General features: G+C 36.9%; 1 protein-coding gene across 6 annotated transcripts in view; it reads left to right on the forward strand.

Annotated features, from left to right (window-relative positions):
* DOCK4 (dedicator of cytokinesis 4) overlaps positions 1-27294 on the forward strand; it is a 235085-nt gene that overhangs the window by 150454 nt on the left and 57337 nt on the right. For all 6 annotated transcript variants that reach the window (XM_054178712.1, XM_054178709.1, XM_054178710.1 and 3 more), the window contains exons 15-26: positions 664-826; positions 1501-1607; positions 2289-2445; positions 8644-8741; positions 8832-8915; positions 9007-9107; positions 10282-10363; positions 11087-11257; positions 12687-12879; positions 16953-17080; positions 19430-19564; positions 24012-24110. In XM_054178712.1, the coding sequence (XP_054034687.1) occupies positions 664-826; positions 1501-1607; positions 2289-2445; positions 8644-8741; positions 8832-8915; positions 9007-9107; positions 10282-10363; positions 11087-11257; positions 12687-12879; positions 16953-17080; positions 19430-19564; positions 24012-24110 (1518 nt within the window). The remainder of the gene's footprint in view (positions 1-663; positions 827-1500; positions 1608-2288; positions 2446-8643; positions 8742-8831; positions 8916-9006; positions 9108-10281; positions 10364-11086; positions 11258-12686; positions 12880-16952; positions 17081-19429; positions 19565-24011; positions 24111-27294) is intronic.

The raw sequence follows: 27294 nt of genomic DNA on the forward strand, positions 1-27294 counted from the left end.
AGACTTGGATTCTTCTTAATCAGGGAATCTAGATAGCTTTATTTTTTCTTGATGGGACGGATCACTGGTATAATTGCAGGGGTACAGGTTTATTTCCAAGGACTAAAGATCTTGAGCATTGTTATTGTCTCCATTGCATTCTTATTTGTGGTTTGAGTATAACACTGGTTAGACCATGCTGTATCCTCAGACTCCACATCCAGTGATTGCCCATTGGAATGGACTGCCCAGGGAGGTGGTGGGGTCAATGTCCCTGGAAGTATTTAAGAAAAGACTAGTGTCTTTTCTTAAGACCACTTAATACCATGGTCTAAGTGATTAGTTGGGTGATCGGTTGGACTTGATGATCTTGGAGTTCTCTTCCAACCTGGTTGATTCTGTGATTCTGTGATTTGTTGCTTAAGCCCTACTGGTCACCCAGTTACCCCTGTATAACCCTCTGTTCTGGTTGGTGTGCATGATTTTTGTCATTTTTTCAAATCAACAAATACTAACAAACTGCTGCTATCTTTTGGGGTTTAAATATATTGAGCATTGTAACATGGGTGGCATTTATGATATTCAGGTAAATTATTAAATAGTCTTCCTTCCTTGGATGAGCAGTCCATAATGACTTCTTACCAGCTAACAATGCAATCTTTAATCATACTTTTTCTTTGTTAGGATTTTATCTCATTTGGCTCTGGAGAGCCACCAGCCAGCGAGTACCATTCATTTGTGCTTTATCATAACAATGGCCCCAGATGGGCTGAGTTGCTGAAACTGCCTATTCCTGTGGATAAATTCAGAGGAGCACACATCCGCTGTGAATTCCGGCACTGTTCCAGTAAGCACTGTTCATGACTTCTCCTGGTTCTTTTTGTTACAGCTGCATTCAGTATATGAGTTTCCATAATACCTCAGAAAAAAGCCAGCTGTATGATTCTTCTCTGCAATGCTTTCATGATTCAGCTTTTCAGGCTTGCAACTCTCCTTAGTGGAACTAAGTGCTTTGGGGAAGCCTAAATACTAGGAGAAAGTTGAATATTTTTGTTATGATTACTTACACCACTCCAACTGTGCCTAACCCAGATGCAAAAGTCATGTATATGAACACATTAGATGGAAAAGTGGTTGATTTTCTGAAGTGTTCTGCATCTGCACTCACTGGCTTCAAGTGAAATTTGGAATTCAAACATAGGTATACAGGTCTGAAAATGTTATCTGCTGTCTTAACATTTGTGTATGGAACAGTGGCTTCCATTATTTGTTGTTAATAAATACAAAATCATTCCAGAATACTGCTTTCTGATTTACAGAGGGATAAAAGAAACCATTACAAGAGATAATATGCAAATAGGGGGGAGGTAGGGAGGGCAGAATAAAGATTATCTTAGTCTGACCAAGTACAAATAGCTTCTAGTATGCTTTCTTACATCCATTTATTGTGTTTTATCCATTTATTTGGTCTACGATTTATAATAGTAACTTTAAATGGTGCTATTTACATATGTATTGCAGCGAAAGAAAAGGGTGAGAAGAAGTTGTTTGGCTTTTCTTTTGTGCCTCTGATGCAGGAAAATGGGAGGACTCTGCCAGATGGCACCCATGAACTCATTGTACACAAGGTAACATGAATTAGTAATCTTTAGCTGTGGTTGTTCCCCTGGAACATAGTTTAAATGCCCAGAAACATTAGGTTGCCAAAGTCTGTATTCATTGCTAAATGAGCGATAGTCTTGTCACCATTAAAATATCCATGGTTGATTGTTTCATATTAAGTTTCTTGTTATAAATTACTATTGAATTATGTATGTGTTTCAGTGCACTGGTTTTACTAAGTCTTTATTATATTACATTGTGTTTATAATGGACTTCATAAAGGTAAGTTCAACTAAACCAGACAAAGTAAACCCTTTGATACCCACTTAATGAATTCCTGAAGTTCAAAATCAAGCAAGCTCATTTATGCAGATCTATTCAGTGTTATCATTTTACAGATATTTCAGTTTTGGGGAATTTTTGTTTCCATATTTAACATTTGTCTCTTTGTTCAGAGAGTTTGATATAATCCCACATAAGCATTAGATTTTAACACCAAAATTTGAGGCTATTCATTTGACATAACCTGTGCAAATTTGTTAGACTTCAAAGTTAGATACGAAGCTATGACCTAAAACCAGAGTTGCAGCAGGCATAGTGAAAATTTTTCAGTTTTTAGTAGGCAAACAATATTAATTTATATAATTTAAGGATTTGGGCCTTTGGTTGGATGCAGTACAGTAATTTAAACTGCTTTGTTTTCACAGTGTGAAGAAAACACAAACCTTCAGGATTCTGGTCGCTACCTCAAACTCCCCTTTTCAAAGGGAATTTTCCTAGGAAACAATAGCCAAACAGTAAAAACCACTAAAGAGTCCTTCTGGATTACATCCTTCCTCTGCTCTACTAAGCTCACTCAAAATGGTAGGATATGTTGATTATTTAAAGTGTGATCAGTTTAAGTGAGTGTAACAGCTATCTTTTTCCATGCCAAGCAAGCATGGATGTAGTCAAAAATAGTTTATGTTCTATCCAGACTGCTTTTCTTCATAATTTTTCTCAATCCATATGGAAACCATGACAGATCCATGGATAAATCCATGGATAAATCCGTGGAAAACATTATAAATTCCTGATTTTAAATAGATTTGGAATGCTTTTCAGATTAGATTGATACTGGAATCAAATGCAGCATTCTTGGAATCAACTATCAAAACCCAGCTGCATTACATAACCTCTTAATCTGTTTGTTTTAGTGATGTTGTGAAATACTTCTTGCAGGCTTTAGGCTGTGGCAGTTTGGTTTTAATTAAGCACATACTGCTTTTTTGTTGTAGCACTTTTCTTTCTGTAAGCCAGCTTTCCTTTCTTTAAGCTACTTAAAACAATCTTATATGCTGCATATAAGAACCAGCAGATAAAAATACCTGTGTTTGGGGTTTTGACCATTGCTCTGTATAAAATGTCATAAGATTCTTTTTTGCCATATTAGCTACCATTGGTAACTGAAACAGTTTTCCACTAATTTCTAAACAGTATACATGTATTTCTCACCATTCTTTGATAGACTCCTTGTTATTTTTCCCTAACTTGAGTTCCTCACATTTTTAAGATCGTCCTTATCTCTCTCTCATGTGTGAACGATTGCATCTTTACCTTTTTGTATGTATGATGATAAAATTGCTACTTGCTTGTAAGTCGAGTATGGGTGTTTAACAACAACTAGAGTAGATCTTAAAAATTGAAACAATCATCTTAATTTTCACCATTTAGTAGCAATTGTCCAGAACAGAGCTATGCGCAAGTAGTAAGTGGTCTGTTTCACTGTGCATATCCATTCCGTATTCCCTTAGCAATTAGCTTCAAAGTAGTAAAAGTTATCAAACAAAAGATTTTCCCCAAGGTTGGTAAAAGGCAATCAGACTAAATTTGCTTCAGTTAAAGCTCTTACTTTAGGAAATTATATGAATCTACTGGTACTTACACATACTGCCTGAAACTTAAGTGTATCACTGATACATAGTTACACTATTGTCTGGGATTATGATACTGATAACTATTCACAATACAGCAGTTATTTTGTACTTAATGGAAACATAGGCCATAAAATATCCTTTTTTCTTTGTTTTTTCTTAATTTTAACCATACTCTGAGTAAGAGGCTATAGAAGTCCGAATAATATTGATCCCATTTTCAGCTCTGAAAGAGTTAACAATTATTTCAGCAGTACTTCAGAGGGTGGAAATATTTTCAATAGACAGGCTCATATTTTCTCCAAGGACCTTCTTTGGGAAGTTCATCTTGGTGAGTTTCCAAATCCCCATTCCTTTAAGCAAAACTTTGCCAAAACTTACTGCATGCTTAGAAAATGAACATAGAGCAAAGCATGTAAATATCTGGTCATGTGAGCATTACTTCAGTTATTCCTGAGAGAATGTAGCATATTTATGAACAAATACAGGATTAAAAAATCTGTGTTGTTTTGGGTTTTTTTTACTAAACAATTGTATTGGTATTTTTGAAAATTATTGATTATTTTTTAATATGTTACTAAGTTGAAGATTTTTCAGAAAGTCTCAGAGATCTGCCTCTGTCTACAGACAACAATGTCCAACCTGGACATGAATTGACAATTATGCTATTTTTCTGGCCATGGTGTGGGGGAGAACCCCAAACCCAACTTGTAAAGGGTGTGACTGAATTAGGCCACAGCTTTACTAGGTGTATTTTACTCAGCTGTTATTCTCTCACTGCTTGTTCCCACATGCTCTCATGCTGGGGAGAGTCCCCTCATTATGGGGACTGGGGGAAAGTGCCGGGTTCTACACACTGGCCACAACAACCCCATGCAATGCTACAGGCTGGGGTCACTGTAGCTGGAGAGCTGCCAGGCAGAAAGGGACCTAGGGGTGCTGGTTGATAGTAGGCTGAACATGAGCCAGCAGTGTGCCCAGGTGGCCAAGAAGGCCAACAGCATCCTGACCTGTAGCAGGAACAGTGTGGCCAGCAGGAGCAGGGAAGTCATTGTGCCCCTGTACTCAGCACTGGTTAGGTGACACCTTGAGTCCTGTGTCCAGTTCTGGGCCCCTCAGTTTAGGAAAGATGTTGAGTTGCTGGAATGTGTCCAGAGAAGCAACAAAGCTGATGAGGGGTTTGGAGCACAAGCCCTATGAGAAGAGGCTGAGGGAGCTAGGGTTGCTTAGCCTGGAGAAGAGGAGGCTCAGGGGAGACCTTATTGCTCTCTACAACTCCCTGAAGGGAGGTTGTAGCCAGGTGGGGGTTAGTCTCTTCTCCCAGGCAACCAGCAGCAGAACAAGAGGACACAGTGTCAAGCTGCCCCAGGGGAGGTTTAGGCTGGATGTTAGGAAGAAGTTCTTCACAGAAAGAGTGATTGCCCATTGGAATGGGCTGCCCAGGGTGGTGGTGGAGTCACCATCACTAGAAGTGTTTAAGAAGAGACTGGATGAGGCACTTGGTGCCATGGTTTAGTTGATTAGATAATGTTGAGTGATAGGTTTGACTTCATGATGTTGAAGGTCTTTTCCAACCTGGTTTATTCTATTCTATTCTATTCTATTCTATTCTATTCTATTCTATTCTATTCTATTCTATTCTATTCTATTCTATTCTATTCTATTCTATTCCAAAGAGGCTGAGTCCCAGTTGTTGGGATCCATAACTTCCTTACCCTGGGTACTTTGGAGGGTGTTTTAGGATTATTTCCAAACAGTTTTTGGAGGCCTTTAACTAGGGGTCTGAATATTCATCAATGTATCTTGTAAAAATACATTCTTATATACACTGTCTGCCAGTTAGGTTTTCCTTAGCTTGACTTTCGATCCTGGATACTTAATCAGTTACTGTTAGCAAACAAATGCACCAGGTTTTATATGTAATATTTGTAGCTGGTTTTGAGATACAAGGGGGATCTCTGCCTGCCAGAGACTAGGGATCCATCCAGCAACTCAGGGTATTTTAGCAAGCTGGTATCAATTAATTTCTCAGCACTGACTGGGACATCTCCAGTAAGCAGCTGTTCATCAGCAGAGCAACATGCCATATAGCACGCCTATTGCAAGGCAAAGGTGTAATCCATATATCTACATCTTAAAAAAGCTAACCCGGTGATTAATAAAACAGAAGTAACAAAGGGCAGCTTTCCAGAGTGACCTCAGTTTGGAAGGGAGTATTGGAAAGCACAGAAGCAGCCTTTTGGAAGAGGAATGTGGACTTCCAGCTCTGGAATTCGTCTTTTGTCTTTCAAAGTGCTGTGGTGATACACCAGGCCAATTTCTGATATCTCAGGAATTATAGGAGGGAGATGGAAAGATCATTCCAAACCACACGATTTTAAAGCTGTTATTAAAACAGATTAGATTTTATTAGAACAGATTTTGTAAAGAAAAATGCTTTGTTGGGTAGGAATGGTTGGTCAAGTGTAGTTTATTTTAAATGTACAAATCTGGTCATGATTAAGACAAGGCATTGGAAATTTTTCTTTGTCTTCAGCAAATTTTGTCAGCACTATTGACATTTTCCCTTTTCCAAAACTATGTTTTCCTAATGGATCTATTGTTGGGGACAATTTTGTGTTCTCATTTCTCTTAATACATGACACATTGCTATCCCTTCCCCTTGTGCTCCACATCAGATTTTCTATTTGTGTCCTTTATGCTTGGGCTATTCGCAAATGTCATCTCAGCAATGCTTTTTCTCCTTAGCATTTCCCTTGAAATAAGTCCTTTGTAATGAGTGTCTTACATTTGCTTTCTCTTTTTTAATCCCCCAACAAATCCCAGATACTGTTAACTATCTTTCACCAGATTCCTCTAGCAAACCTGTAAAGTGTTTTTCCTGCTATGAACTGACACCTTCAGTTAGACTCTCTACTCCTCTACTTAAGTTGAAGCTTAAATAGAATAAAGTGTGGATGTCTATTTAATTATCCAAAAGACAAATTCAGTTCACTGGATTTCTAATACTTGTTTCTTGAAAATTCCTTACATAAGGAATAATAAAATCTATTCTTTTTCCTTGATCTCTGGACATGTCTCTGATGAGACATGTGAGACCCTTCACCATTCTTTGTGCAGCTCAAGCATCTCTTTTAATCCAAACAGTTCCATGCACAGCATGAAGCAAAACAAGCAAACAAAAAGTACCAATGCATAAAAACAGTTCATGCCCACCAAAATCAATTAAAGCAGCAAAATATTGGTGGAATAGCATGGAGGGTACTTGCCATTAACAATTCTGGCAAGATTGGAATATAGGTGGAGATTTATTTAATGTTGTTAAAGACAGCAATATTACATAATCTCTTGTTGTGAGAGTGACGAACTTTCCTGGATCAAACTGGGACAAAAACCGTGAGACAAAGATGAGTATGACTCAAATGTACTTGACTGTGAAAACAGTCTGTGGTAGAAAGTACCTGAATAGTTGCTGAACCAAGAGGAAACTTTGTATTAACTCCTTAGTTTGGTAAGTATTTCTGAAGAACTTAGTCCTTCTAAGACACTGCTGGACAGTGATAAATTATGTGTAGTTCAGTTTAAACTAGTGGAAGGCTAGGACAGTGGTTAAGGTTTTCTGCTTCAAATGAACAGCCTTCAAAGAAAGTCTGAAAATCTGGTTAGTGAAACGTGGAAATAGTAAACTTGAATGTAAAGGACCCTTGGGATTTATTTAATTCAATGGTTCAAAATATATGGAATTTTACTAAATACAACTTGAAAAGAATGCCTGGAGACCTGAGTGAGTCATGGGCAGAAAATTTGAAGAGTAAACAGAGAACTGCAATAGAAGAGGGGAGAAATAATAGCAACTTGTCAGAGTTCAGCAAGGCTCAGGATGAAGTGAAAACTGCTGAAAAACCAAGCTAAGTTTGCACAACTCTCTTTTAGGATATTGAATAGTATGAGACATGACATTCCCAGTCTCATAGCAAGGTGTTTTTTTAGGATATCTCTGAAGTTGAAAGCAACAACATATGAACAAGAAGTAATGAATGCAGTACTTTAAGACAGGTGCAAGAGCGGATACGTTAACTGGGCTATCACATTTTGATGAATTTTATGCAAGCATTTAAAAGAAATCATGAACGGAAGGATGGATATGTAGCTAAACAACATGCACTGTAAGATGAGTTTATTAAAGACATACTGTGCCAGAATAAAATTCTTAATCTTTCTGGTCAATTTTTTAAAATGATATTATTATTCAGAATAAATGTAGCAGATCTAAAGCATCCAGACTACAATAACGCACTGCATTAGAAAATATACAGTTGAATAAGAATTGTAAAGCTCATTACAAGAGGCTAAAAGTGAACTAGCAGATTGCACTGCGGTGGAAGGAGTTTCCTTCCTGAGTGGAAGGAAAATACTACTAGATCTGAAGAATTAAGGCTGGGATTGACCTCTTGTTCTTTAAAGGAGTGAAGGGAGTGAGAATGGGAGTTACTTCGCATGTTTTAGAATTTGGTTGGGGTTTTTTAGATAAATGTCAGGTGTTTACAGCAGACATTTGAGCTTCCTAATGATAGAGAAAACAGTGATGTAATCTCATCTGTAACATAGTTAACCACTTAAGAAAGATGAGGGAGAATGAATTAAAACTGGAGGAAGTATGAAGGTATCGAGGTAAGTTTTAGCTTAGAAGAGTTTATTTGCCAGAAGAGTTTGTGTTGCTTATGAATAAAGCAGGATCTTAGAGTTACTGTATTTATTTTCTTAAAAAAAAACATAGGAAGGTGTGTATTTTAAACATATTTAAACTAGTAGTTGGGGGACCATTTCTAGTTGTCAGAGGACAGCTCTGGAAGGCATCCTTCAATAGGACAAGAAACAGCAAAATATCTTTAGATGGTAGTTGGCAAATACCTGAACAGGATTGTATGACATAGCTGCCTCAGGAAACTGATTTTACTGACCCTGTAGTTTGTTCTTATGTTTCTATTGGTGGAGCATATATAGGGTGGAATGAAAATTATGGCAAATCTTCAGATAAGTTCTTTTGCTTTAATGATGCCACCTTCTCCTGAATGGACTATAATAGTGGAATTTAAAATCCAAAGTGCTGTTCTGCTTCCGATTTTAATCATGCATTTTGTTTTTGCAGGAGATATGCTTGACCTTCTGAAATGGAGAACCCACCCAGACAAAATTGCAGGTTGCCTCTCAAAATTAAAAGAAATTGATGGTTCAGAAATAGTGAAGGTATATAATTTTCTATACTTTTAGATAATATGAGGGATATCACAAAAATACCTATTTGATAACAAATTATCTCTCATTTTCTCCATTCAGTTTCTTCAAGATACACTTGACACTTTATTTGGGATTTTAGATGAAAACTCTCAAAAATATGGATCAAAAGTATTTGATTGTTTGGTAAGGTTTGTTCTGTGATGATGCTTAATACTGTTTAAGAGCTAAATAAGAAGAAACCCAAGGTTTTCTTTTCTTTTTCCATCATATTTAGGTTCACATAATAAATTTGCTGCAGGACAGCAAGTTTCACCATTTTAAGCCAGTAATGGACACTTACATTGAAAGTCATTTTGCAGGAGCACTTGCATACAGGTAAAGTCTATATTTTTTATCTGATTTGATTACTGACAGTTGTTGTTAAACTAAGCAGAATCAATCCCATTAGGCTGCATGAAATGATATCATTAGAAAGAAAATACAATGCTTGTACGAATGACTAGATTTAGGCCCTTAATAAAGAATAAAAACTTTAAGTGCCAAGAAAAGTTACTTTTCTGACTCTATAGCATTGATTTAATTCTGAAGTAGTTTTCTGTAGTACATTTCTTGAATTACTATGGAAAACATGGGAGCCTTAACATCATCCATCTGCAACTGTGTTCACTGTCTGTGCAGAGCAGTGCACTACTAAGTACCACTTAGTCTGCTGTTCTCTCTGTATTATTTACTACCTAGACTTCTATTGTAATCAATGCATGGAATAGCAAGGGTAGTCCATGCTGGCAGGAGCTCTTCTAATTTAAATGAACTTGTCTATCCCTGTCAAAATCATTCTGCTGCATATGTAATGCTGGTATTTTCTGTTCATCAGAGACCTACTGGGTGGCTTTCAGCAGGCTGAAAACTAAGTGTAATCTTGGGCCTATAGTAATTAGTGAAATCTAGTCATACATGTTTTTTATTTTGTCATTGGATGTCAAGTGTAGGGGGCCAAGCTGGTGGTGCAAAGATATAAGACAAGAAACAATGGTTCAAACTTGAGCATAGAAGAGGATGATTAGGGGTCTTGAGCATCTCTCTTATGAAGAGAGACTGAAAGACCTTGGTGTGGAGAAGACTGAGGGGGGACCTGATCACTGTCTATAAATATCTGAGGGGTGGGTGTAAAGTGGATGGGGACAATCTCTTTTTGGTGGTGCACAGGAATAAGACAAGGAACAATGGGTGCAAACTTGAATATAGAAGGTTTGATCTCAATATGAGGAGAAACTTCTTTACAGTGAGGGTGACAGAGAACTGGATCAGGCCACCCAGGGAGGTTGTGGAGTCTCCAACTCTGGAGACTTTCAAGACCCATCTGGATGTGTTCCTGTGCAAACTACCCTAAGTGATCCTGCTTTGGCAGTGGGATTGGACTCCATGATTTCTGGAAGTCCCTTCCAACTCTAATATACTGTGATACTGTATGCCAGTGACTGGTTTGCATTTTGTGCAAGGTTATCCCTTCTGCTACTTTGCTTTAATACTTTCTGGTGTTCTATTCTAGAGATCTTATAAAAGTACTGAAGTGGTATATCGATCGAGTCACAGAAGTGGAGCTGCACGAGCACATACAGGAAGTACTAAAGGTAGTAAAAGTTCTCAAAGGTGATCATATATTTGAATTATGTATTCATACAGTACCAACAAGTTTAAAAAAATAGTGGGGTTTGTTATCTCTTGCCCCATTTTGTACCATCACAGAGCACAGATGGAGTCAGGCTGAGTTGTACAACCTAATAATCTATATGGGACAAGTGCTATTGTCTGGAAATAAAATATCAACATGGTAGCCATCTTTGCCCTTTCTATGCTGATATTGACTTAGGTGTCTTGCTAATAAGATAGGGATGTACAGTTTTGCCTTTTTTTTTTTTTTTTGTATTATCTGGTTAACAGTTGACAGGAAAACAACTTCTAACATGTAGAGAAACTGCAAAAACAGCTCAAAATTTGAGCCCATTTCTTGTATTAGCCTTATATCTTCACGCAAATAGATGTTTCCGTAGACAAAGACATGCAAGAGTTGGGGGGAAGGGTGCAGTGCTGAGAGTTTGCCATATTCTCTTTATTAAAAAACCCAAAATGTTCCCTGCTTTCTAGAGATTGTGGAAGGCACAGGAAGAGCATTTCTGGCTGTGCTTTTGAATTGTTGTTAACTGTTTCAATGGAAAGATTTGCCAAAATCAAGTAACACGGTGTTCTATTTCAGACCTTTGTCATTATTTGAATAGTACAATCAATGTGCGTGTTCTATTTAAAGACGAGCTGGTTCATTTCTATGAGTTATCTCTGACTTTTGATGTTTGTAGGCACAGGAATATATCTTTAAATACATAGTTCAGTCTCGAAGGTTATTCTCTATTGCCACTGGTGGACAAAATGAGGAGGAATTTCGCTGCTGTATTCAAGAGCTCCTTATGTCAGTACGCTTCTTCCTTTCCCAAGAGAGCAAAGGAGCTAGTGCTTTATCTCAGCTGCAAGTAAGTTTGCAAGTGTGCCTTGCTTATTGCCACTTTCCTCATCTAATATGCAAAATATATGCCTGTCCTTACCTATGTTCCTAGGAAAGAAAATGTTTTTTTTGCTAGAGCAAAATGGCATTTGTCATCTCATCCTCCTACCCTTGGTCCTGTAGTGTGAAATTTTTATGCTAGAAGGTTCTAAAGATGCTTGGCATAGATAATCCTAAAGCTAATATTTAAGTTTGAATTGCAATATTTATATTACTGGATACTTGTATCCAGTAATTTGTAATTTGTTTGGGGCATTTTACAGCTAGTTTAACCACATTAGAACAAAAGAATTTGAGCCATACAAAAGGCTATCCATGTTTTCCTGCTTTACAGAAAATTTTTAATTCTTAATGAACTCAATGGTTTAGTACTCAGCTGATATCTTTATTTCAATTGATAAAAGTGACTACTGCTAAAGCACAGAGGCAAACCATACAGGAGACAGCTCTTTACATTGTGCCATAGACTTACTGACTTGTACAGCTTATAGATAGACCATCCTCTTCCTGTTTCCGTAACCAAAAGTGTTTAATACCTGTTAAGAAAGATTAATTTCTTAAGTTCTGTAGAAAACTGTTTTTACCAAAAAATGGTGAATTGGAGAGAACTAAGTAGAGAGGTGGTTCTTCCATCCTGTGTCATGTAAGCAGGTGGAGTGAAAAGATAATAGTGAAATGACAGAAGCAACCACAAGTGAAATTCTTCAATATCTTTAACTTTGTAATTTATCTGTTCTGACAGCAGTGTGAAGAAGTCCTGACGTATGGGAATTATCAGGATTTGCAGAGAAAGAAGGGCATGCCGATACTATTTTCCTTTTTCTGGCATTGTTCTTCTTTTCTTTTCCAGAGGTTGTTTCCATATTCATTATGGTGTCCAAATGAATTCCTATTTTGGGATTGTTCAAGTGAACCAGGACAGCTAGTGCTGTGTCACTCCAAAATAAAAATGTTCATTATGTGAAAAAAGGAAGATGTGGAGGATGTCATATTACTTATCTAAAAACAAAACAACCAAACAAAAAAACCTTCACTTGATTTATTTTTTTAATTCTGATATCAGCTCTTTTCTTTTATCCTTTGATAAATTTCTTTTCACACATAGACTGTGCAGAATCTGTAAAGTATTAGTATTTTTATTCTATGTGGAACTTTTTACTTTCACTTCATCCTGGGAGAGATGAATGATCATTAGGTAATGCTTAAAGGAAAATAGTCACAAGGGTAAGCTTGTTAACGAATGTGAGAATATGTCTTCTGAAAATATAGCCATTTTTAAAGCTACAAACTACCCTTGGAATGTAAAACTACAGTTACATTTCTATAGTTATGTAAATTCTACAAATGTCAAAATACAGTGCAATATCCAACTGTCTGTTTTTTCACTTTTCCTCCAGGCTGTATTTCTCAGCTCATTCCCATCGGTGTACTCTGAACTTTTGAAGCTCTTTGATGTTAGAGAAGTGGCAAATTTGGTTCACGATGCTCTGGGCAGCTTGCCAAGAGTCATGCATGGTGATGAGTCCCTTCAAGCTGTTAAACTGCAGAGTATTGGGAAAACTGTAGAGAGTCACCTGTACACTAACCCAGGTAAGACTACCCTGGGCTGCCTGCAGATAAGGAACTCTAATTGCGTGCTTGGCACATGGGCCAGCAAGTGTTGAAGGGAATAGTGATGTTCAGGGTGTGCTTCTTAAGGAGCATTTCTTGAAGCACTGCTCTGTACAAGCTGCTCATGTAAAAGAATATAGTTGGTTAAGTTTAGTGAGTATTTTTTAGAGACAAAGGTTCTTAAAATACAATTTTGTTTTGATCTACTACTGGCAAGTGTGCCTGTGAAGGAAGCTTGCCTTCTACATTTTAAGTAATTATAATAGATAAAGCTTTACTGAATTGGTTTCTTTTCTTCTTTTTTTTATCTTTTTTAATATCCTTTGGGGACAGTTCAGCAAACAGCTTGTCTCTTAGCCAATAAGTCTTATTTGTGCAATTCTTGCTAGGTCAGCACTTTCAATCCTCCATTGCTTAATGTAGCATATAAAGGCTATGCAAACACAAGTGAGACTTGATGCATAAAGTATGTAAATAGTATAGTTATTTGCTATGTGGATAAAAAAGCACTGTATGGCAGTGAACCTGACATTATTTTTTCTGTTCTATGTGAAACTCATAGAAGTGACCAAATGTTAAATTTGAGATGAACTAATTTTGAAATAAAAGAATTAAAATAGAAAACATTTTGGGAATTCTAGTAAGTGTTTACTCTCCCAAAGTCCTCTTGAGAGTCCTCTTGGTTATTGGCTGTTGGGGTAGAATAGAAACAGTAACCTTTACCATTTAAAGCATTCAAGATAAATACACTACAATGATGAAGGCTCTGCTCTGATTGTTCCATTAAAGCATGAGCTCAAAGAAATGCGCTGGAAGTATTGGATCCTGCCTACTTTTCTTCATTATGGTTGCAACACCAGCTTACCTTTTCTTTTGTGAGCCTCCATGATAGTCCCTTCCAGAACAGTTAGCTCTTCCTAGCACTGATTGATCAAACGTTTGATACACTGGATAAATTGGTATATTTATGGAGCAACCTCAAGGCTGCTTTAATTTACATTTCTCATTTGACAAACTATTTAGGGAACAGGTAGCATAATCTTCATTTTCCTTCCAGGTAGCATAATCTTCATTCTCCTTCCATTATCTCTGTTAGGTCAGCCTAACCAGAAGATTCAATCAATTAATGTAATTAAAGAGAGTTATTTAATGGCATATAAGGGACACTTGGGGACTTTCTTGGACCTGTAAATCTACATTCAGCTGTATGACAGTTTTATTTTTTTTCTTGTTTGCTTCTTTATGTAAAAGTGTTAGTTTTTTATTAAAATCCACTTTCATTTTAAGAAGTAATATGAGTTGGTTTGGCTATAAAAGCAATGAAAATGACATGTTAAATTTTACATGGAGGGCAGGTTATATACAAATAGAATATAAATTTTTGATCACTGGGAAACTCATGAAAAACATCAGGCAGTAGTACAAGCTCACAGTGTCCACATTAGGAAGACCAGGCAGACTTGTATAATTTCAGTCACGATAGATTGAAAGGTCTTGTGGAGATCAGCATCTTGGTGTTTTTGCCATTCATATTTTGTGTCTTTAAAATACAAAGATATAAGTAAATTTTCCTTCAGTCAGTACCCAAATGGAAGTCCTTTTAAAATTCTCTTGATACAATAAATATTGCACTCGACTATGTTAATGTGCAGAGTAAACTGTACATCCTGATGTGGAGTCAGGGCTTGCTGCTGTGAAAATAGAATAGGATAGGATAGGATAGGATAGAATAGAATAGAATAGAATAGAATAGAATAGAATAGAATAGAATAGAATAGAATAGAATAGAATAATTGATTTCTATCTCCTGGATGAAGATAACAAATGGTGCAAGCTAGGGTGCTAGCTAACATATTTGAACTAGATGGAATGCAGCAAATAACTCTAAAAATGAAGAGGGCACTTAGGTAATGTTTTCTGTTGTCTGGAGCGTGCTTGGAAACAAGTGAGAGTAGTTTGGCATGGGAGTTTTACACACTTTGTGTTGCAGGGGTCTGAACAGCTAACCCATTAGCTACTACTGCTGCAGAAATCAACCGACAGTAAAGCTATGCTTTCACTAAAATTGGGAGTTAAATGTAGTATGTTTTTAAAACAGAGGCATCAGACAGGCAGGAGTTGATTTAAGATGCCCAGGCACAAATGTTTATACATTTCGGATGTATTCAATACATGTGGTCCCTGCCTGCCTCTCTAGAGAATGCAGGTTATAAATTGCATTTCCTGGTCCTGTGTGGATAAGATTCTGAAATGGCTTTGGTAAAGCATGTGTATACCTTTGTATAGGTAGCAGCAGCTATCTGCTTAGCTGTTGTGAAAAGTGAGTGTGAAGGCCTTATTTTACTTCTATTTTCCCATATTTACTTCATCATTCTAGTACACTACACTGGCTGTCTAAAAAGAAAGAGATGTGTGATGGGTTGAACCACAAGATGACAGTTTTCCTGGTGATAAAAGAATAGCAATATATTTTTTTTCCCTCTTGGCTTTTCTTCCAGTCTCCTTGTATTTTGGGTGTAACTCTTTAGATTCATCCCCACTGATATTTGTAAAACAGTCAAATTGATGACCTTCATAGGCCTGTACCCAGAATATATACTACTTTTCTAATTTCCCATACATCAGTAGTCTAGCACTCATTTGTTATCTTTCTTGCATTAAAAATATTATAGCTGCTTTGGTGAGGAGTTAAATCTGTTTTGAAGGGAAGTGTTAAGGCCAGTAACAGAGGAACACATCTTGACATGTCCTTCTTGACATGGTTAAACAGGAATTAACAAAACCATTTTTTTGTTTGTGGGTGGGTTTTTTTGTTTCTTTGGGTTTTTTTTCTTCTGAGGGCACTACTTGGAACATGCAGGTGAAACAAGATTAGTGCTGTATTTCAGTAGTTGCAAGAAGCATTCACCAAATAAAACCTCAGAATAAATCTTTTTTTTTCCCTCTTGGAGAAACTAGAGGAAATATTTGGGGGTTGGGGGGAAATGTTCACAGAAAGACTAACCTAGGAACAGTACCTGTTGGGCAAAATTATTTTAAAGGAATAAATTTCTGGCTGGATAAACTCAGGTTTTGGAAATAATTGCATTAATGAACAAAGAAACTGAGCAGATAGTATATTTAGCTCATATAGAATATAATCATCATTAAAATTTTATTAAAGGAAATTATTCAAGGACAATTCTTTGAGAACATAATTTCTCAGTTATGAAAAAGATCTAAAAACAAGAGTGAAATGAAAGCATGGTACCACCCAATCTATTTATTGAGTTGTAAATAGGTGTCTAATATTTTATCACAAGTGTTTAGTATTAGGGCTCTTCCCACCTAACGTTGTTAAAGAAAGAGATGCAAGAAGAAGTAGCATATTAGTGATGTTCTTGCATAATTTTGAGAGAATTAGGGTCTGAAAATAGCACCAAAAAGCTGTGTTTAGAAAATTAAATAGAGGAAAGGCATATCACTTTATGTTGCCTAGATTGCTCACACTCAGTAGGAGTAAGGAACCTGGAAAAGTTAAAATCCTGAAAAGAAATCTGAAAGCACTTCTTGTATATAAAGTAGAACTCATTTAAAGAGATAACAGAAGTTCAAGATGAAGTCGGTTGTGACCTTGGCTTGCAACAGGATCTTGTGACATGGCAGGGAATCAAGAGCATCATTTCACATTATTTTGAATCCAAATATTACTGTGTTAAATGTTTTTTCATGACAGTTCAATAAATACTTGGAATTTTCTCTTCTATATAGTTATAAATATATATAAAAATTATATAACTGCAATACATTATGTAATATATAGTATCATTCCACACAGGGGTGTTTTTTGCCATGCACGATGTGACCTACTGACTTTCCGCATATTGTTTCTTCATGTGTTTGCTTTAGGTTATTTTGATTATGAAGTAAAAGTTTCTGCTTATAAAAAAATGTTGGTAAATGTTTCTTCTTATCAGAAACACTCTTTTGGACTGAAGACACATTTCTTGTCTGTACTAAAATTAAATGATCCTATGAGAAGCTCCTACTCATAAAATTGTTCTTTTTTCCAGATTCTCGATACATTCTTCTTCCTGTGGTTTTACACCATCTTCACATGCATTTGCAAGAGCAGAAGGACCTTATAATGTGTGCACGTATCCTTAGTAACATATTTTGCCTTATCAAGAAGAACAGCTCTGTGAGTAAACACCATGTCACATCCAAGAGGTGTTAAACTTCTCAATATGGCTCAATAACATTTAATGAGACAAACTGGACCTTAACCAAGAGCATTTTAAAGTTCTCTGTGTAATGATTCTGCATAATCATGTAGTTTTGATTTCTCATGAACCTTTTCTTCCCCTGCAAGAATATTTTAATTGTAGTGCATAATGTTCTGCCCAGCTTTGACTGTTTTTCAATATCGAGTTCTTTTAGATACATTTTCTGCTGTGGACTGTTTAGTCATATGGGACAGAGGGATGCATAGGTAAAGATAAATGTAGGTAAATATACATATAGGTATAGGCCAACAGACTGATGTGAGTATTGCAAGGGTTTGCACTTGGCTGTTAGCTGACAAACTTTTTGGCTGAGTTCTGACTTTTGTGTTTGCAAATTCATTTGTGAAAGCTACATATGAGAGTGAGATTTGGTGTCTTGCAAATACAAAGATGATAAATTCTGACAGGCAAAGGGATGTAAGACAATTAGGAACTGTAGTTAGTGCAGTACATGCTCGTCAAATCCAGGATATATTATGTTGCAGTGCATTAGTGAGAACTGTTTTATGTGTTGTTTTTTTTTTTCATTTCATACTACTGTCAGCAGTTCAAGTTGCTCCATCAATGATTTGATATGGATATGGCTTGCAATTTTGTTTGGCACTATTAACATTTTCATTGCAGCTGCTCCTGGGTTAGTATAATACCTCATCACAAGATAAAGTAATAGATGAGAAAGCTTAGCTTTGGTTTTGTATTGGGACAAAGGCTTGCATGTCTAGTTTTAATTTAAAGAAATCTTTCATTTTGAGTCATCAAGCTAGAGATATACACAATAGCAGTGGATATCTATGCAAAACTATCTCCAGTGTTCGGGATATGCAGATACAACAATTTGGTGACTTTTATACAATTTTTGGGGGGAATTGGTTCATTCCTTCCATGGTAATTAAGATAATTTTAGAGGCTGAGGGAACAAGTGAACTAGCAGTCAGGCAGCTTTGAAAGTTAAGGTGGTTGGCCATTCTAATAACAATTTTGCAGGAGTCCTCACAGCTGATAGACTTTGTAAATACACTGCATACTGTCTGCCTTCATAATTAACAAAGTTAACAGTTAGTTGATACTAGACAAAGTGACTGGCAACTTGGCCATGACACTGGACTCATCTTGAATCCAAATAGCATTTGTTTTTGATTATTTTTTTTACAAATCATGTGCTTTGGGTGTTTGGAAGGCCGGGGGGGGGGGATAATAAAAATCACTCCTACATCTCTATGTCAGCAAGGCTGAATGATGTGTTTGTTAGCTGAATTTTTGTTTGGATCTGTGCTTTTGATTCAGAAGTGTTCCTTTCTGTGAAGAAATGTCATCTTAAATTGTGTATAAAATTGCTCAGATTAAGATGGTATTGTCTGCTTCAGTGGAAACAGAAAACATTGCTGAAACAGGGAAAACATATTTCTATCTGAATTAAAAAGGAAAAGTAACTACAAGTTGACTTCATCGGGTGTTTTCATGCATGTAATTAAGGTATTCGTGGTCTCTTTTGGTGGTGAACACTTTGGTTCCCTTGTATTGATGTTTCATACAAGCAGTTACAGGCTTACATAAATGACTAATTTGTTTGTGCTGCTTGGCTGATGGGAAGCAATGTAGCTGGTCCTTACTGCTGAAGCAGGTCTTGAAGGTTGAGCACCATCTGCTTGTTTCTGGTGATAGTTTAAATGTGTGAAAACAGAATTCTAATTTTTGGAGTTTAAGTTTTTTTGGCAATTTCCCCAGAAAATATATGGGTGTTACCTATAAAAATCTTGCCCCCAAAGTTATCATGTGCTATTTACTGCTTTCTTCTAAACATTAATTGAAAATAGAGCTATTCTAATGTGATGTACATTTGCATATTCAAAGTCATCCCTAAAACTGTCCTTAATATTTCAGTACAATGTAATTAATGTATTAATTACAATGTAATTAATTTGTTCAGGAGGAGACTTGATAGGGTGCTTGGTTGCATGGTTTAGTTGATTAGATGTTGTTGGATGATAGGTTGGACACAATGATCTTGAAGGTCTCTTCCAACCTGGTTTATTCTAATTCTAATTCTAATTCTAATTCTAATTCTAATTCTAATTCTAATTCTAATCAAAACTTCTAATTCTAATTCTAATCAAAACTTCTTAGGAAGAAAAACCATATTAAGGTAAACATATTAATTAGATTATAGCTCTCGTTTTTCAAATGTAACATTCGTAGTAAAACTGTAATTTATCTCTGAAATTACTTCTTTCACCTTTAAATCTTACATGTTTTGTTTTTTTAAGGAAAAATCTGTCCTGGAAGAAATTGATGTGATTGTAAACAGCCTGCTAGATATTCTGTTAAGGACCATACTAGAGATCACCAGCCGACCACAACCAGCAGGCTCTGCTCTGCGCCTCCAGTTTCAAGATGTGACTGTAAGTTTTTTGAAATGAAATAGCTCACGGTCGCCACTGGTTGGACAACTAGATTTGTGACAATATTGTCCTTATGCTGTAATTCACTGGGTTAAGATTTTGTGTGTAACACAGAGAATGCGTAGAATAAAGAAAGCTTTTCATGTGTTTTATTAATTTCCAGTGTTAATACTACATTATTTATTTTTTTTCATTATGGAAAAATTGTTACTCCAAAAAAATCACCAAAAAGTAAAATTTCTTTTGAGGTGGTTTCAGGTCAATAAGTATTTCGTTAGGTTTCTTTGCTTGACAAATTTAATAGCTTTCTAAAACACTCTTTAAGTTTGAACTCTTGAAAATGGAAGGGTGCCAATTAATACATTTTTTATTTCTTAAATACATATATTTTTACATGATCAAACAGCTCTAAATCTGCAGAATCTGCAGAATCTGTGTATAACTTGTACAAATCCAAGTTTACTAATGGAAAAGCATTTTGTTGTTCACTGGGCTGAGCATTTGAGCTTCATTTCTGAGTGGATTTAGAAAATGAACAAATGATATTTTGGTCAAACTGCTAAAAGACTCATGCAAATTAGAAGGTTGAAATGTGAGGCACTTACAGCAAAGTCTGTGATGAACACTGATAAAACAAAACAAAGTGTAATTTTGCTTTGTTTTCAGCAAGGTTCCCAGTTTCCTTTTGAAGGGAAAATTACTTTGTAACATAGCAAGGGATGTGACCCCAGTATGAGGTGAGGGGGTAATACCTTGTGTAAAGAACATATTATGCTGTTACCGTCTCATTATACAGCTAATTGCCCAATTTTTACACTGCAGTGATTTTCATTAATGCATAGATGATTTCAAAACAGAATTTCCTCTGAGATCAAACATTTCAAAAGCATTTAATAGCTGTGGAAGTAACATGCTGTGTTTTCTGAGTGTTTGTCCCACAGGAAAAAAACATTACATGAAGTGTTTTATGGCACAAGATAAAACAGCCCAGCACCCTGACCAGCCAGCTCTTAAAAGTATCCAGTGTTGTGGGGACATCACCACTTGCCTGGGGAGGTCATTGCAATGGCTGATTGTCCTTTTGAAAAATTTTCCTCTCCTGCCTAATTGAAATCTCCTCAGGAGTAACTAGTACCTGTTACCCTTCATCTTTTCCATGTGACTTCTTGTAAAAAGGGAGTTGCCATCTTTTTTTTGTAGGCACCCTTTAAATACTGGAACATGCTGATAAGGTCTCCTTCCTCTAAACCTTCTTTTCTAAAGGCTGAATAAACCAAATTCTCTCAGCCTTTCCTCATATGGCAGGCTTCCCAGTCATCTTGGCCCTTCTCTGGACTCTCTCCAGCTTGCCTGCATTTTTTTTCTATAGTGAAAACTGAAACTGAACACTGAATTCTAGGTGAAGCCTGACAAGTGCTGAGTAGAGTGGGATAAAGACTTCTTTATCTCTGCTGGTGATGCCCTTGTTGAAGCAACCTAGCATACTCTTGGCTCTTTTTGTTCCTGAAGCATGCTATTGAGTCATATTGAGCTTGTTATCCACCAAGACCCCCAGATCTGTTTTCACAGAGCTGCTTTCCAGCTAGGTAGATCCCAGCCTGTGCTGTACTCTTCCTTTATGTGTTCTGAGGTGCAAGACCTCATACTTGTCCTCCTTGAAATTCATAAGGTTCATAAGGAAGCCTGCTCTTCCAGCCTATAAAGGTTTTCCTGCTCTCCCTTTTGAAGTATCCACTTCCCCAGTCAGTTTGATATCATCAGGAAACTTCATCAGAGTACACTTGATCCTATCATCCACATCACTTATGAAGACATTGAATGGAATTAAGCCAAATATCAATCTCTGGGAGACCCCACTTCTGACAGGTTGCAGGTTTGAATGCGGGCTGTTTACCACCACTGTCTAGGTGCAGCCTGTCAGCCACTTACCAGCCCACTGCAGAGAGAACTTGTCTAGACTGTAATCCAGGTAGACAAATCCCGCTTTCTTCTGAGATACCCACTTGATTGAAGATTAAGTTTTCATAAAACACCATGACAGCCTAATTCTTTTCACACCATCAAAAAATTAGACTCCAAAAGTGCTTTTGAGTTGCAAAATTTGCTTTTTACACATCAGAAAAGCCATGTCATTTGTCACCACAGGCTCTCAAAGAATACTTAATGTGGATGTGACTCAAAGTACAGCATAAGGCAGTTATATACATTTATGTAGAAACATCACAGCAATACACAGGCTTACAGCATTACAGGGAGCCAGATTCTTGGAACTGTTTGTAGAGCAAGTATGATAAAGTATTCAATGTGAGTACAGCAGTATAGTTTGTTCCAGTATTTCAAGATGCATGTATCATAAAATATTCTTTGTGAGATGTATTATGGCAGCACACTGGATGAAACTCTGTCATGTTTTTGCATTAGAAATAGTCTTCCTTGTGGAAGTAGTCCTAAACCATCTCAGTGTGATCTTCTAGGCTCCTGTGTCACTGTTTTTCTGCCCAAAGAAGGAGCATAAATAAGCAGCATAAAACCAGGCAGCATCAGGCCGTGCACTGCCATGACTGCACCATTGTTTTCAATTTGCAGTGAAGAATGTTGTTCGACAATAACCTGAAAGATGGATATGATGCTTTAACCTGAGCACAAAGAAAACACATCTTCAGGGTGTCAGTCTTACAGATGTTGCACTAACAAACATTGAATTTAATGCAGTGGTGAGACTGAAACTTCTGTTTCAGGATGCCAGTGATTTAGAACTTCAGATTTCTTTAAGAAAAATATGGTTGTATATGAAGAGTTAGCAGAAAGTAATCAAATTAAAGAAAATCATAGAATCATAGAATTGTTTTGATTGGGAAAGATCTCTAAGATAATTGAATCCAACCTACATTATCATGGAATCACAGAAACATTCAGGTCAGAAAAGACCCTCAGAATCATCAAGTCCAACCAATTATACTAAATGGTACAACAAAATCATATTGAGGCTAAATGATATCAGAAAATAATGATTAAAGACCAATGTCTTTTTGGTTTTAGAAATAAATGTTCAGATACTTAAAAGAAATCAGCTGTAACCTTGACTGTTTTGCCCAGAGCATGAGGATTAAGATACTTTGTAGCCTTTGGATATTGTCTTGAGAATGCGTGTTCACTGTAAAAGAACAATGTTTTTACGTGGTGGTAATTAACTTGAGATCATTACTTCAGTGTAGAATCTCATAATAGGCAAGACAATTATTTTATCAACTTGTGGCCAATGACAGTCATCACCTCATACACCACCAAGTATGCAAGGTATAATCAGAAGTCAATGATGTCTTCCAGTAAAATCTAGAACAGCCACTCCTGTGAAAACACTCCTTTTAATAATCTTATTTTCTCTTTTTGGTAAAAGACACTGTTTTAAAGTAGTGTTTTCATACCTGTCTCCTGTCCCAGTCTCACTCCCCATTCCTAGTAGACACAGTCCAGAAGTGCATTTCCTGTTGTTTAACAAGCTTGTCAGAGTTCGGAATTGTTCTTTTTAAGCACTGGGACATAATTGAGACCTTTCACTCTTCACTCTTGACTGTCCTCATCCATTCTGCAACTGGACCAGATTAATACCATTCAGTGTTCCTTCACAGTACAAAAGTGAACAAGAAGACAGGAAAGGGAGAGAGGCAGAACCTATTTCTTCCCATAATGGTCATTTCATTGCCCACTGGAGATACCTAGTGCAGTTCTCTACTCTTTTGTTCCCGAATCCCAAGCTGTTTGAAAGACAGCCTGGTGAGCATGCATTTATAGAGGCAGGGAGGAATCCATGCAACAGGGCAGTAGGTCCCTCAGCTGCTGCCTGGAGTGTGGGACATGACAGAGTATGAACACAGAAACTGGCACTATGAGAAAGTGGTCAACTTCCAGTGTGTTTTACTTAGGAATTGCTCTGTAGGTGCAAGCAAACTGCAATGTTTGTTAATTCCTGTAAATGAATTTTCTTTTTGACACATACTGAGTTTTGTAATGAAAAAATGTTTTGAAAAATTCCCAGCTAACTCCATCCATTTCTTCCCTAAAGAAAAACAACAGCATTCTTCCTGGAATTGTTGCAAAATACATTTGTTTCGATTTGTTTCAAAACTGAGCTGACTAAGAGGTTATAAATTTAGCAATCTTAATAATCTGTTTAAAAACAGATGCAAGGGAAACAAATCTCAAAACAAAATTTTACTGATTTAGCCTTTCTGCAACTATTTCAAATTGATTTTGCTAAGCAAGTAAACTCCATTTGGGGAAAAATAATTCTATAAATGGGAGGGAAGTTCGTAGCTAAATTAATCTCTTTTCACAGAACATGGAGTGTTCAGTCTAAATTGTAGATTAATTTGCTTAGAATATGATGGTCTAAGCTTGAGTACAGAAGACAGTATAATCTATAATATTTCTATTCCTATCTGAACAGGGGGAATTTGTCTCCTGTTTATTGTCACTCTTGCGGCAAATGACTGATAGACATTATCAACAGCTTCTTGATAGCTTCAACACAAAGGAAGATCTGAGGGTAAGTACCAGAATTGTCTTTCCACTTATTCAAGTCTCTTTTTAGTTCTCTTTTTGATTTACCTCCCTTTAAAACATTCCTCTGCTTTGATTAAACTCTTAATTATTTAAATGCAATCTGTTTTTAAGATTAGGCAGCATTGGCACTGTCTTTCATGTATTCTCAGGTCCACTCTTACAGTGGGGCTAGGGTTCTGTTACTTTCACTATGACAGCAGGTAGAATCAGGATGGGAGGACTACAGAATTGCTTTAAAGCCATGAATTTATCCTCAAAACTTGTTTTAAAGATAATGTCAATTTAAAGTTACGTAATTGTACTTCATTCTTCCTGTCAGCTAATTTGCGTTTTGCTTTGTTTATGATGTTTGGTAATTTCTTCAGTTATTAAATTCCATATTGCAATGGCAAACATGCAGGTTGAGAAAATAATCCTCCATTTTTTCTGAATTGCACAGCAAGTCCCTTTGCAGGAGGACCTGTCAGATTTGTTGTGTCTGCCCATTGTGAACATGAAAGAGTAGCTATGGAGCTCTTTCAGGGCAGCCACTACTGGTTTAATTGATGGAGATACCTGGTTCATGGAGATACTGTATCTTTAATCATTTTTGGAGGAGTGGGGTGGATATTTTCTTTTTTAATAAATTTAAGATTTCCTGCATAAAGACTTCTTTCTGCTAGACCATGAAAAACTTATTTTGTATCAGATTGGATCCACGCATGAAGTCTTGAGTAATCACACCAATTATTCTGAAGAGAGCATGCCATTCATGAGTGCCTTTTCTTTGTAATGACATGGTCATATTGAACTAGAAAGATAGAAAACACCTACTACTAAGCAGTTGTCTCTATCATGAATCAGGAATACTACTTAGGAGTTATATAGGGTGGATGATTTCTGTATTAGTATTACAGCATCTGTTTTCACCTATCATAGCTGCTCTTGTTAGGCAATTTTTAGGAGATGTTGTGGAATCTAGATGATATTTACTGAAAATGTTTTCCCTTTTGTTTGAGTTCTGATCACATCTGTATTTCTAGGTTTAGATTTTTGCATTTCCTAATGGTTTCAAGCTTGATTTCGGTTTGATGTAGCTATGAAATAGTGTTGAATATATTCAGACTTTCCTGCTTCTAGAATGTGAAATATCTCTGGAATTACAGCTTGAATGGTACTTGATTTGACACATTTAAATTCCTTGCATGCACATACTCTACCATCATACAGAGACATATGGAAAGCAGCTGTAGCCAGTGCCATCAGCTATCAAAATAGAGGTCTTAACAAACTTTGGACTTGAGTTCTTATTTCCATTCAGATCTCATTAAATCAGCATCAGCTCCACCAGTGATTCAGTGGCAGTAGGTTGATCGTAATTAATGCAGCATTCCTTCTCTTCTGAATCCTAAATAATTTAATGTGGGGTTTTTTCCTCACTTGGAAATATCAAATATCACTGAATGTGTAGAACTGAGAGCAAGAGGGAAAGATGAGAGTGTGTGAGGCTGACACTGCTGTTACTCATGAGATGATTGTGTATGACTTAGGCTATTTAAGCTGTCTTGCCACTTATCTTTGTATTTTTCTGCTTTGTTTACCAAGTGCAGAACTTCCTTGGTATTTTATACTGGTTTAAGATATGCTTCTTAGGAAATGACATCAATATGAGTAAAAGATGTTTCAGAAGGTGTAAATAACTGTGATAAATCTTTTGGGGTTTGGTTTGTTGGTTGGTTAGTTTGGGTTTTTTTGGATTATTTTAGAGACTGAACTAGTAGCTGTAGTTAATCTTGTGGCTACTATATACTATGAGATTTAAGCTTCAGTGGTACCTACCATCAGCTTGCTATATTTTTTAATCCACTTTTTGCCTCATGGTCAGTGATGTCAAAGTGGATTGGAGTCTTTCTTAAGCCATATTACAAGTTACAAATCTGCTACAGGATTTGCAAGGGACATATTCTATGATTCTACCTTAGTGTTAGCCAGGCCTTTTAACTGCTATCTTTTAAAGTATTTTTACTTCAGCTACCTCTGTTTATAATTAACCATCTATACTGATTGATTAGGCACTAATATCGCAAGGTATTTCTTTTCTTCTGGACTAAAGCTGACTACATGATGTGTTAAAAGGGAAAGTAATATGGCAGGCAATAAAACCCCTCACATTCCAGCTTGTCCTCAAATATCAGAGAGGCTAGAAGCAGCTCTGCTTAGATTCTGAGCGGTACCCAGTTCAGTGTTCTGGGTCTGGTCATGTTCAATATATTGAACTACCACAATTACAGGTGGACTAATAGCATACTGCCCCTTCAATGAGGCTGGTGAGAGGCCTTGAGCACAAGCCCTACGAGGAGAGGCTAAGGGACCTGGGATTGTTTAGCCTAGAGAAGAGGAGGCTCAGGGGATACCTTATTGCTGTCTACAACTACCTGAAGGGAGGTTGTAGCCAGGACGGGGTTGGTCTCTTCTGCCAGGCAACCAGCACCAGAACATGAGGACACAGTCTCAAGCTGTGCCAGGGGAGGTTTAGGCTCGGGGTGAGGAGAAAGTTCTTCACAGAGAGAGTTGTTAGCCATTGGAATGGGCTGCCCAGGGAGGTGGTGGAGTCGCCATCCCTGGAGGTGTTCAAGAGGGGATTGGATGTGGCACTTGGTGCCATGGTTTAATACTCATGTGAGGTCTGTGGTGACAGGTTGGACTTGATGATCTTTGAGGTCTCCTCCAACATTGTTGATTCTATGATTCAGGCTAGTCATGATCCATGAACTCACATGGCCATACTTAAGGATTGTGGTTGTGTTGAATGAGAAACTTTTACAACTATCTTAATGCAAATGCAATTTATTGAGGCAATGACACAGGCTCTTCCGGGATTGCCAGTGATAAATACACTGTCTGCAAAGCATGGGCAAGTATCAAGATTATGAATAATAAAGCCTGGCTACAAACATAAAAAGTCAGAAAACAACTCACTAGATATTTTTGTTTCCCTGAGGAAGCACTCAGTGTAATCAACAGTTCAAATCTTACCCAAAGGCACCCCTATGTGGGGGAAGAGAGGCTCAGTTCATCAACCAATCCCAGAAGTTACAGGTGGTCTGCATCAGTGTCCTCCCTGATGTTCTCCCTCTCTCAAGCTGTTTTATACTATTTTTACCTTTCATGTGGAGCTTGAATGACTC

Source organism: Dryobates pubescens, chromosome Z, assembly GCF_014839835.1.
Source record: "Dryobates pubescens isolate bDryPub1 chromosome Z, bDryPub1.pri, whole genome shotgun sequence".
Taxonomy (NCBI): domain Eukaryota; kingdom Metazoa; phylum Chordata; class Aves; order Piciformes; family Picidae; genus Dryobates; species Dryobates pubescens.